General features: G+C 45.1%; 1 protein-coding gene across 1 annotated transcript in view; it reads left to right on the plus strand.

Annotated features, from left to right (window-relative positions):
- LOC124788882 (dual oxidase maturation factor 2-like) overlaps positions 1-12,115 on the plus strand; it is a 695,079-nt gene that overhangs the window by 441,071 nt on the left and 241,893 nt on the right. The window contains exon 5 of the mRNA XM_047256164.1: positions 10,103-10,319. Within this exon, the coding sequence (XP_047112120.1) occupies positions 10,103-10,319 (217 nt within the window). The remainder of the gene's footprint in view (positions 1-10,102; positions 10,320-12,115) is intronic.

The raw sequence follows: 12,115 nt of genomic DNA on the forward strand, positions 1-12,115 counted from the left end.
TTTCATGAAAATGCTCCTTCCCCCCTCCCCCCCCCCCCCCCCCCCACACACACACACACATCAGGACCGGTTGATATAACCAGGTAGCTTTCGTTAGGTGTAAACTGCTGTAAATCTGACTGAAGCGTGCGTCCACTGCGAGATCGGCAGACAATAGGAAGAACTCATAGACGCAGTAAGTTCGTGATAGATCGGTTGTGACCTATGGCCGTAAAGCAGGTAAATATGTTCTGTATTGCAGACATCCCGCGCAGAGGCTTTCTCGCTTTATAATCGCAGCAGAAGAAAGTAAGGAGGTAAAGACAAATGACATGCTACCAGAGGTCAATTACAGTCAACAAAGAGATTAAATTTATTTGATCATGTACGGAACACAGTGCTGTCAGGTATTTCGCCAAGGGTGCGCGATTGTCTTATCTCGGACGTGTGAAATAGGTCTTGTAGATGTACAACAAGCGGAGTTCTCCACTTGTCGTATGGGCGTATTTGCAAGCGGCTTCTCGTGCTCGTGAAAGCAATTGCTTTGTTGATTAATGCCCCCTAGCGTTAAAGAAACCAGCCGCAGACTTCTGTCGCTGATATATGTTCGGAGGACCGACGTCTAATCCTCCCGAAATCGTTGTCGCAGTTGTCTCATTTGTTACCGGGTGGGAGCAGCCTATACACACAGCTTCTCTCACACTGAGGTTCTGACAGGACATTTGCAAATAGAAGTAATTCTCCGTACGCTGCATCCCACACATTTGGCGTGCCGTGCCGCACCGCCTCTCAATTACTATTTTTGCTGCGCGGCAGAACAACATTATGAGTGCAAATTTACATACGCCTGCAAACCTGTTATTAATTAAGTCGGTAGGCAAGCGTGCAGCTTCAGGTAGTTTCGTAATTTGCAATTACTTTCGGCACATTCCATTATAATGATGCTTCATAAACGAGTAGGGAAAAGCGCAGTGTCGATTTCCACGGGTGTGCACACACGCGCGACGAACATGCTCGCGAGCGGCGTATGAGCTGTTCGGAGGGAGCTTTGCCTGAGTATTCAGTGATCTACGTTGCTTCCAAGTGCGTACATACTTATGGGTATGCCACTGCCACAGTGCTGCCCCTCGAGCCTGGACACCCCCCTCTGCACTCTGTGTCACAGAGAAAGATCGCATTGTAGTTTCTACTCTAAATCGAAGCACGAACTACAAAATGAAAAATCAAGACAAAAAGAAATTAAAGACATTAACTGCTATGGGGTATTGATTTATACCAATGGAACAAGTTGAAAATTTATGCCAGACCGGAATTCGAACCGTAGTCTCCTGCTTACAAGTCAGGTGCACTGACCATTACGCCACCCAGACACAGTGATTACCATCTCTGCACGCACTACCCTAGCACGCCTCCCGTCAGACCAAAATTCTCAACTTATACAACACAACACTGACATAGTGCTCCTGTTTATTAGCCTCGTTCCCGAAGAATTAGAGCTTGGTGTGCACCCGCACTGAAGGGATCATTAGCCATCATCGCCTTACTTAATTATAAATATAGTGTCTGCTCTCTGACATGTCCGAAGGAACGGACACTATTTTGATCCTGAAGCTACTATGAATCAAGACACAAAGGACTATATGCAAATAGGTTCAAAGGAATTAGACATTAGCTACAAGTGGGCAACGTCTCTACATCGGTAGTGCGTGGATAAACTACGAATTTGGGTCTGATGGGGGCTTGCTAGGGTGGCCACTGTGACCGGGTGGCCTAGTGGTCAGCGCCTAGTAAGCAGGAGAACAGGGTTCGAATTCAGGTCCGGCACAAATTTTCAAGTTGCCCCATTGATAGAAAGATAATGTCTGTAATTCCTATAACATAAAATAACAGATATCGAAATAAGTGACCAGCGGATAGGAAAGCACTTGAACTCGATCAATAATGGAAAGGCTTCTGGACGTAACGGAATACCAGCTCTATTCTACATAGAGCATGCGAAAGAATTTGCCGCTCTTCCATTAACAGTGTACCGTAGGTCTATCTAGGAGCGAAGAATTCCAAATGATTGGAAAAAGGTACAGGTCATTACAGTTTCCAAAAGCGGTCGTCGAACTAACACCCAAAACTATAGGCCTATATGTCTGACGTCAGTCTGCTGTAGCATTTTGGAACATGTTTCATACTGGCGTCTTATGACTTTTCTTAAGACTGAAAATCTTCTCTGTAGAAATGTACATGGGTTCAGAACACAATGGTCGTGTGAAACCCAGCTCGCTCTGTCCGTCCGCAAGACCCACAAAACAGCAGATACGGTCACTATGGTCAATGCCGTTTTCCTTGACTTTCGGAAGACGTTCGGTACAATTCCGCACTGCCCCTACTGAACAAATTACCAGTACACGGAATATCAGTCCCACTGTGTGACTGGACTGAAGACTTCCTAGAAAACAGAACACAGCATGTCATTCTCAACAGAGAGAGGCCTTAAGATGTAAAAGTCACATGTAATGTGTGGTGTGCGTACTGTAAGACCTTCGGTACACACACCATCAGATTATTTGACTTGTCGCTCTAACGAAGTAGGCGAGTGTCAGCAATATGTCTCGTGGTCTTATCGTGACGTGTTTATCTTCTGCCGTTAGGTCAGATGATAGAAATGCCACTTGCACGCTTAGAGTAGCAGATTGACGGAGACAACTTTAAACAGAACTTGATTAATTTTCACACACATTTATTAAAATAATAACCAGCATAAAAATTACTTAACTTGGTTCTGGATGCTATTTACAATTGACAATCTGAAATTCCTTTGGTCTTGGTACGTTAATCTTATTCTCACATATCTCTGATACTTGACAAAGTGTCTATACATTTATCTTCATGGCTATGTACAGGAAGATGATAATCTTATTCGGCGCAGGCTGAAACTTGACTATAGACTGGTACAGACAAATGCAGACTAATGCAGACTGACTAATCGGAGGTCTGTACACTCGTTATAATACCTCGAGCGTTCAGGTATCACTGCGCGAGTGTGATCCGCGAGGAGAAAAGGTTCTACGTTAGCAGCAATCTCATTGGCTGCGATACATAGTAATACGCGGATCGGCGGAAGCAGAATTTGGTCCGTCTCTAAGACAGCGCCATCTCGTAGTGCGGAGACGGACGAGCGCTGCGCCTGCGCTGTTGTGATTAGCGGGGCGCACTCTAGTGGGAAGTTGTGTACGCGCTGACTACGCGGAACTATGTACATAACATAATGTGTGACAAGGGAGTGTTATGGGTCCATTATTTTTCATAGTTCGCTGCGTAACGGGTATGAGGGCTGATATTTTTATATGTGGTACCTTAATATGTACACACATAAGTGAGTCTTTTTTCTGTGCGTCAGTCTTCACACGGATATCTCACAAACTTTACGATATGCTGTTGTCTGCACGGTCGTACTGCACCACTAAGTGGAGTAAGCCTATCGGTATAGACTAACTGTTTTACGTCCACGCACACACACTTCAGCAACTGCCCAAGGGAAAATAAGCTTGCTCTTGCCACATGTACTTGGAGGTACTAACCAACGTAAAATCATACGACTTCTAAAGGCTATAATAGTTGTGGGCTGGGGGTGGGGGGGGGGGGCGTCCATTTTGGTGCAAATCTCACTGTCGCTGAAAAAAAGACTAATAATGGTGTCCTGGTAGGACGGATGCGTGGGTTCTAGGGCAGCACACATACAACAAAAGTACTACAGAATAGTGAATAGTAAAATACATTACAAGAACAACTCCAGACTAACAGTACTCAGTTAAATCTCTAGACAAGCGGTCTCCGTCCCTATACGGTAATTCTGTTCCCTGTTCGTTTCTTCTGAAGAGTAACCACTGGCTATCTCTCGGTCGTTCTTTCTATCTCACTCGATGACTTGAAGACACGATGAATATTCTGCAGGAACTCCCTAGCAAGACTCGGATCGACTTACAACTTGCAACTGACAGTTTCTGCTCCTGCACGGCTACTTTTAGCGCGCGTCTCTCTTCCTGGTAGTGTTTCTCGCGGGCAACGTGATTGGTTTGCGCACAGCGATGTTCCTGCTGTGGACAAACCTCCATGGTACTTCTGACAATAACTGGCTAAATGTCTTGTATCTCAGTACACCACAGTAATTACTAATGACTTAATTACTGATGTAACTTCGTTCAGTACACCGTCCTTAATTACTAATAGAAATATCTGCACTTATACCAGTATATATAAATTACTTAGTTGATGACGTCCAGAGTTCCATGATGCTTTTCACAGAGGATGCTGTTGTATGTAGAGAATTCGCAACGCTAGAAAATTGTAGCAAAACTCAGCAAGACCTGCACAAGATTGATACTTGGTGCAAGGATTGGCAATTGACCTTCAACATAAACAAGGTTGTGTTATGTGAAAACATAGGCAGAAAGCCATGTATTGTACGATCACACGATTTGTGGACAAGCACTGGAAGGAGTTACTTAGATAAGGTTTAAAATAGAACGAACACATAAAACTAATGACGAATAAGGCAGATGCCAGAAGCCATTCATTGGAAGAATCCTCAAGAAATGTAGTGCATCGACAAAGGAAGCAGCTTACAAACACACGTTCGACTAGTACTTGAAAATTGCTCGTCAGTCTTAGATCCGTACCGGATAGGATTGATGGAGTAAATAGAAAAGATCCAAAGAAGAGCAGCATTCGTAACAGTTCATTTAGCAAGAGCGAAAGCATCATGGAGATGCTCAGCCAATTCCAGTGGCAGACGCTGTGAGAGAGGCGTTCTGCATCACAGGATGTTTATTAAAGTATTAAGCGTGTGCGTTGCCAGAAATTTCAGCCAAATACGACATAATTCTTTCATCAAAGGTATTACAGTACAAATATTCTGATTCTCGCAAAGTAATTGTTTTAGCAAAGACACATTAATTTTATACTGAAGAGCCAAAGAAACTGCTTCTGAACACCACATTGCAAGTCATCCAAGATATGCTCAATAATGTTCATGTCTGGTGAGTTTGATGGCCAGCGAAAATGTTTAAACTCAGAAGAGTGTTCCTGGTGCCACAATTTAGTAATTCTGAACGTGTGAGGTGTCGCATTTCCTACTGGAATTGCCCAACTCCGTCGGAATGCACAATGGACATGAATGGAGCTAGGCGAACAGACAGGATACTTACTGTCAGAGTCGTATCTAGACGTATCTAGACATATCACTCCAACTGCACAAGCCCCACACCATTACCGAACCTACACCAGCCCGAACGGTCCCCTGCCGGCAGGCAGTATCCATGGAGTCATGAGGTTGTCTCCATAGCCGTATATGTCCATCCCCTCGATACAATTTGAAACGAGACTCATCCGACCAGGCAAAATTTTCCAGTCATCAACAGTCCAGTGTCGGTGTTGACGGGCCCTGGCGAGGCGTAAAACTTTGTGTAATGCAGTCATCAAGAACACACGAGTGGGCCTTCGGCGGCGAAAGCCCATATCGATGATGTTTGTTCAATGGTACGCACGCTGACACTTGTTGATCGTTCAAATGGCTCTGAGCACTATGGGACTTAACTTCTGAGGTCATCAGTCCCCTAGAACTTAAAACTACTGAAACCTAACTAACCTAAGGACATCACACACATCCATGCCCGGGGTAGGATTCGAACTTGCGACCGTAGCGGTCGCGCGGTTCCAGACTCAAGCGCTTAGAACCCCTCGGCCACTCCGGCCGGCACACTTGTTGATGGCCCAGCATTGAAATTTGCAGCACTTTGTGGAAGGCCTGCACTTCTGTCACGTTGAACGAATTTCTTCAGTCGTCGTTAGTTCCGTTCTGCAGGATCTATGTCCAGCCGCAGCGATATCGGCGATGTGATGTTTTACCGGATTACTGATGTTCATAGTACATTCATGAAATGGTCGTGAGGGAAAATTCCCACTTCATCGTTACCTCGGAGATGCTCTGTCCTATTGCTCGTGCGACAACTATAACGCACGCACAAACTCACTTGAATCTTGAAAAGCTGCCATTGTAGCAGCAGTAACCGATGTAACAACTGCGTCAGACACCTGCCATCTTATTTAAGTGTTGCCGACCGCAGCGCCGTTTTCTGCCTGTTTACATATCTCTGTACTTGAATACACACGCCGATATCAGTTTTTCGATGGCGCTTCAGTATATATGTTGAAAGGCAATGCCTCCCGACTTTCTTATTCTGTTCTCAGTATCGCTTGAGGTATTACATATCGTCCATATTACTCCGTTGACTCACCCACTTCGCTGACGCAAGTTGCAATCTTCTGCCACTAGATGGCTCCGAATTGTATAGTGTAATACGGCGGTGTGTAACGTAAGTTCGTCGGTGCATGCTACAATCGGCTTTCTAATTCAAAATACTCGTCTACAAATATAGCATCCTCACCTTCAGAATGATAGTACCAGCCCACACATGAGCGCTGGGGCACGTATAAAAATCCGACGCCTTTGGTTCACTGCCATCGATCATCCTCCATACAATTACGACTTGGCCTTATCCGATTTTCATCTGTTTCCCAAACTCAAAGAATGCATTCGATGATTTCGTTTTGATGACCATGAAGCGGTGCAAGCAGAGGTAAGGTAGTGACTCCGTCAACAAAGTCAAACATTCTACAGTGACGTTATCAGCAAACTGGTGTCTCGTTGGGAGATACGTGTTCGTCACCACGGTGACTATGTTGAGAAACAAATATGTAGATATGGAGAATAAAGGCGCAGAATGTTAATTACGTTTGTTTCATTTAATAAGCTTTGAGGGTTTCTTCGTAGGCATTACTTTTCAGCGCGTCATCGTATACAGGGTGAGTCACCTAACGTTACCGCTGGATATATTTCGTAAACCACATCAAATATTGACGAATCGATTCCACAGATCGAACGTGAGGAAAGGGGCTAGTGTAATTGGTTAATACAAACCATAAAATTGCACGGAAGTATGTTTTTTAACACAAACCTACGTTTTTTTAAATGGAACCCCGTTAGTTTTGTTAGCACATCTGAACATATAAACAAATATCTAATCAGTGCCGTTTGTTGCATTGTAAAATGTTAATTACATCCGGAGATATTGTAACCTAAAGTTGACGCTTGAGTACTACTCCTCCGCTGTTCGATCGTGTGTATCGGAGAGCACCGAATTACGTAGGCATCCAAAGGGAACGGTGATGGACCTTAGGCACAGAAGAGACTGGAACAGCACATTACGTCCACATGCTAACATCTTTTTATTGGTATTTTTCACTGACGCACATGTACATTACCATGAGGGGTTAGGTGCACGTACACACGTGGTTTCCGTTTTCAATTACGGAGTGGAATAGAGTGTGTCCGGACATGTCAGGCCAATAGATGTTCAATTTGGTGGCCATCATTTGCTGCACACAATTGCAATCTCTGGCGTAATGAATGTCGTACACGCCGCAATACATCTGGTGTAATGTCGCCGCAGGCTGCCACAATACGTTGTTTCATATCCTATGGGGTTGTAGGCACATCATGGTACACATTCTCCTTTAACGTACCCCACAGAAAGAAGCCCAGAGGTGTAAGATCAGGAGAACGGGCTGGCCAATTTATGCGTCTTATGAAACGCCCGTCGAATATCCTGTCAAGGGTCAGCCTAGTGGTAATTGCGGAATGTGCAGGTGCACCATCATGCTGATACCACATACGTCGACGCGTTTCCAGTGGGACACACTCTATTCCACTTCGTAATTGAAAACGGAAACCACGTATGTACATTTACCTCATCCCTCATGGTAATGTACATGTGCGTCAGTGAAAAAGACCAATAAAAAGGTGTTAGCATGTGGTCGTAATGAGCTGTTCCAGTCTCTTCTGTGCCTAAGGTGCATCACCGTTCCCATTGGATGCCTACGTAATTCGGTGCTCTCCGATACACACGATCGAACAGCGGAGGAGTGGTACTCAAGCGTCAACTTTATGTTACAATATCTCCGGATGTAATTAACATTTTACAATGCAACAAACGGCACTGATTAGGTATTTGTTTATATGTTCAGATGTGCTAACAAAACTAACGGGGTTCCATTTAAAAAAACGTAGGTTTGTGTTAAAAAACATACTTCTGTGCATTTTTTTATGGTTTGTATTAACCAATTACACTAGCCCCTCTCCTCACGTTCGGTCTGTGGAATCGATTCGTCAGTATTTGATGTGGTTTACGAAATATATCCAGCGGTAATGTTAGGTGACTCACCCTGTGTATATATATATATATATACTTTGATTATGTGTCACAAATGTCTCAGCAGTCAAGAATAATAATGTAAACGTAATTTTAACAATGAAAACGAAAATGGAAAAAATTAAACAAAAGAACTTGAATGCAAACACAGTTTGTGCTTCGTTCCCTATCGGTACATTTAACCACAATTTAAATGCCGTGTAAGTTATAAATACTCGTATAAATGTAAAAAAGAGTATTTCAAGTTTTATCGGATCGTGTTGTATATTGAGGCGTAACGGAAATCGGATCTGGTATCCTTAGCGTAGAGGATGAACCCACATGCGCGGTCAGGAATGGCCTGTCAGAAACGTATTCTTCCCCTAAAAAAGCAAATATAGCATTCAGTCCACGACTGAAAATAGTGAACCACACCGTTATTCTACAAACGTGTGTTATTCTGTTCATGAAGCGTTTGCATAGCTCTGACAGTCTCAAACCGTCAGCTTTCACTGCCTATCAAAAAAAGTGAAGCATTTGGAAGAGATGGAGGAAACTAAATGAAACTTCACGGGTTAAGAGGATATGTGATGTTATTCCAATGATTATACTGCAATGTCGAGTCTCTTTTACAAAGAACTTGTTGGAGACCACTTAGCTGTATGACGTTGCACCCGCTTCTGGCTTGGATGCTTATACTGTTTCGATTGAAAAAGATATCACAAAGCTGCTGGGTCCTCACCTGAGGCAAACTAGACCGCAAACTGGCCCACTATAACTCTCCTGAGGAGTTGACGTTTGAAATGGCGGAGTTGACGTTTGAAACAGTCCCACACTTGTTACATCTGGAATGGCTGTGGGGATCTATCTGGTCGCTAGAGTACCTCAACACTGTGCTGACAGTTGATACAGACACCTGCCATGTCTGGATCAGCATTGTCCTCTTGAAAGATGGCACCATATTACTGTCGCGCGAGAAGAAATACGTGAGCATGCAGGGTGTCCATGATGTACCGTGGTGCCATCAGAGTTTGCTTAACCACTACCAGTCGATCTCCTCACACCAAGACGTCCGAAACGATAGAAGAGCAAGACCTCTTCCCAGGTCCCTGTCATACTCGCTGACGATGGTCATCGGGAGTGGTGCGGATCCGCAATTTCCTGATGTCCTGATGAACACAACGTGACACCAGTTATCCGTGCTTCCTGATCTCGGCACCATCAAGACGCAGTCGTTAGTATTGTGGTGTTAACGGCACTCTGCGCGTGGAATGGTAATTTCATAGTGCAGCTGCTGCTAGTCTCTGACCAGTGGTGTGGGATGACATCGAATTCTACGACACGCTAAGTTCACAATACGGCAATCCTCCCTTGTGGTCAGACATAGTCGACTGAACACTTGATCTGACGTTTCCATGCAGTCAGACATTGGACTACTGTCACATCTGAATGTCTCACATATCTAGACATTGCATGACACGACCAGATGACAAACTGGGGACCCACAGTGAGGCTCTTCCCAAACTTCGTCAGGTGTCAATAGGGCTGTCCCACAGGAGTACGTGGCATCCTTTACAGTGATTGCTCAATATCTGTTCTCGCCCCTCTCATATTCTACAAGGCGAACAACACAAAACACGAACAACACTAATGATCTCTGAGGGGTGGTCTACATATCACAGAGAATTGCAGCTCTAATCATTTACATACCTACAATTGGTCTGTATATGTCTTCTGGGTGCTTCACTTTTTTCGTGAGGCAGTGTATTTAGCTTAGACGCCTTTATTTAAAGCGAAATCAGCAAGCCTGTTGCAAATGATTATCGCGCTGCGCGTACGTCACCAGCGACTGTGGCTGAGCGACTGTCTCCTCTGAATTGCAGCGACCGGCGGGGGCAACGGGACGCAAGACATCGACTTCAACGAGCGCTTCCGGTGGGGGGGCCCCGGCGAGATGGGCGACAGCTACCGCGAGGCGCTGGTGCGCGGCCTGCCCTTCCCCATCCTCACGGTGGCCGAGTACCTCAGCCTGGGCCAGGAGGGCTTCGCCTGGGGCGGCCGCTACCGCGCCGCCGGCTACTACGGGTCCATCTTCCTCTGGTAGGTGACACTTCACTTCAAAGTCTTAGCTGCTCCATTTAGGCTGTCGTCGAGCTCCTACTCAGTACTCTGCTGGCTACTTTCTACGTCTACTACTACAGGGTGTTTCAAAAATGACCGGTATATTTGAAACGGCAATAAAAACTAAACGAGCAGCGATAGAAATACACCGTTTGTTGCAATATGCTTGGGACAACAGTACATTTTCAGGCGGACAAACTTTGGAAATTACAGTAGTTACAATTTTCAACAACAGATGGCGCTGCAGGTGATGTGAACGATATAGAAGACAACGCAGTCTGTGGGTGCGCCATTCTGTACGTCGTCTTTCTGCTGTAAGCGTGTGCTGTTCACAACGTGCAAGTGTGCTGTAGACAACATGGTTTATTCCGTAGAACAGAGGATTTTTCTGGTGTTGGAATTCCACCGCCTAGAACACAGTGTTGTTGCAACAAGACGAAGTTTTCAACGGAGGTTTAATGTAACCAAAGGACCGAAAAGCAATACAATAAAGGATCTGTTTGAAAAATTTCAACGGACTGGGAACGTGACATATGAACGTGTTGGAAAGGTAGGGCGACCGCGTACGGCAACTGCAGAGGGCAACGCGCTGCTAGTGCAGCAGGTGATCCAACAGCGGCCTCGGGTTTCCGTTCGCCGTGTTGCAGCTGCGGTCCAAATGACGCCAACGTCCACGTATCGTCTCATGCGCCAGAGTTTACACCTCTATCCATACAAAACGCGGCAACCCCTCAGCGCCGCTACCATTGCTGCACGAGAGACATTCGCTAACGATATAGTGCACAGCATTGATGACGGCGATATGCATGTGGGCAGCATTTGGTTTACTGGCGAAGCTTATTTTTACCTGGACGGCTTCGTCAATAAACAGAACTGGCTCATATGGGGAACCGAAAAGCCCCATGTTGCAGTCCCATCGTCCCTGCATCCTCAAAAAGTACTGGTCTGGGCCGCCATTTCTTCCAAAGGAATCATTGGCCCATTTTTCAGATCCGAAACGATACTGCATCACGCTATCTGGACATTCTTCGTGAATTTGTGGCGGTACAAACTGCCTTAGACGACACTGCGAACACCTCGTGGTTTATGCAAGACGGTGCCTGGCCACATCGCACGGCCGACGTCTTTAATTTCCTGAATGAATATTTCGATGATCGTGTGATTGCTTTGGGCTATCCGAAACATACAGGAGGCGGCGTGGATTGGCCTCCCTATTCACCAGACTTGAACCCCTGTGACTTCTTTCTGTGGGGACACTTGAAAGACCAGGTGTACCGCCAGAATCCAGAAACAATTGAACAGCTGAAGCAGTACATCTCATCTGCATGTGAAGCCATTCCGCCAGACACGTTGTCAAAGGTTTCGGGTAATTTCATTCAGAGACTACGCCATATTATTGCTACGCATGGTGGATATGTGGAAAATATCGTACTACAGAGTTTCCCAGACCGCAGCGCCATCTGTTGTTGAAAATTGTAACTACTGTAATTTCGAAAGTTTGTCTGCCTGAAAATGTACTGTTGTCCCAAGCATATTGCAACAAACGGTGTATTTCTATCGCTGCTCGTTTAGTTTTTATTGCCGTTTCAAATATACCGGTCATTTTTGAAACACCCTGTACATCCATGCTCTCTGAATCATTGTGGAATGCATAGTAGAGGATTGTGCTAAATACTGCCAGCTATCGAGTAGCCAGATTAATGTGGACCTCACATTTCAGGGTTAACTAAAAGACAGGTATACTCCAAAATACACCTGTTTTTACTGGAAACTAT

This window comes from Schistocerca piceifrons, chromosome 3, assembly GCF_021461385.2.
Source record: "Schistocerca piceifrons isolate TAMUIC-IGC-003096 chromosome 3, iqSchPice1.1, whole genome shotgun sequence".
In the NCBI taxonomy this organism is placed as follows: domain Eukaryota; kingdom Metazoa; phylum Arthropoda; class Insecta; order Orthoptera; family Acrididae; genus Schistocerca; species Schistocerca piceifrons.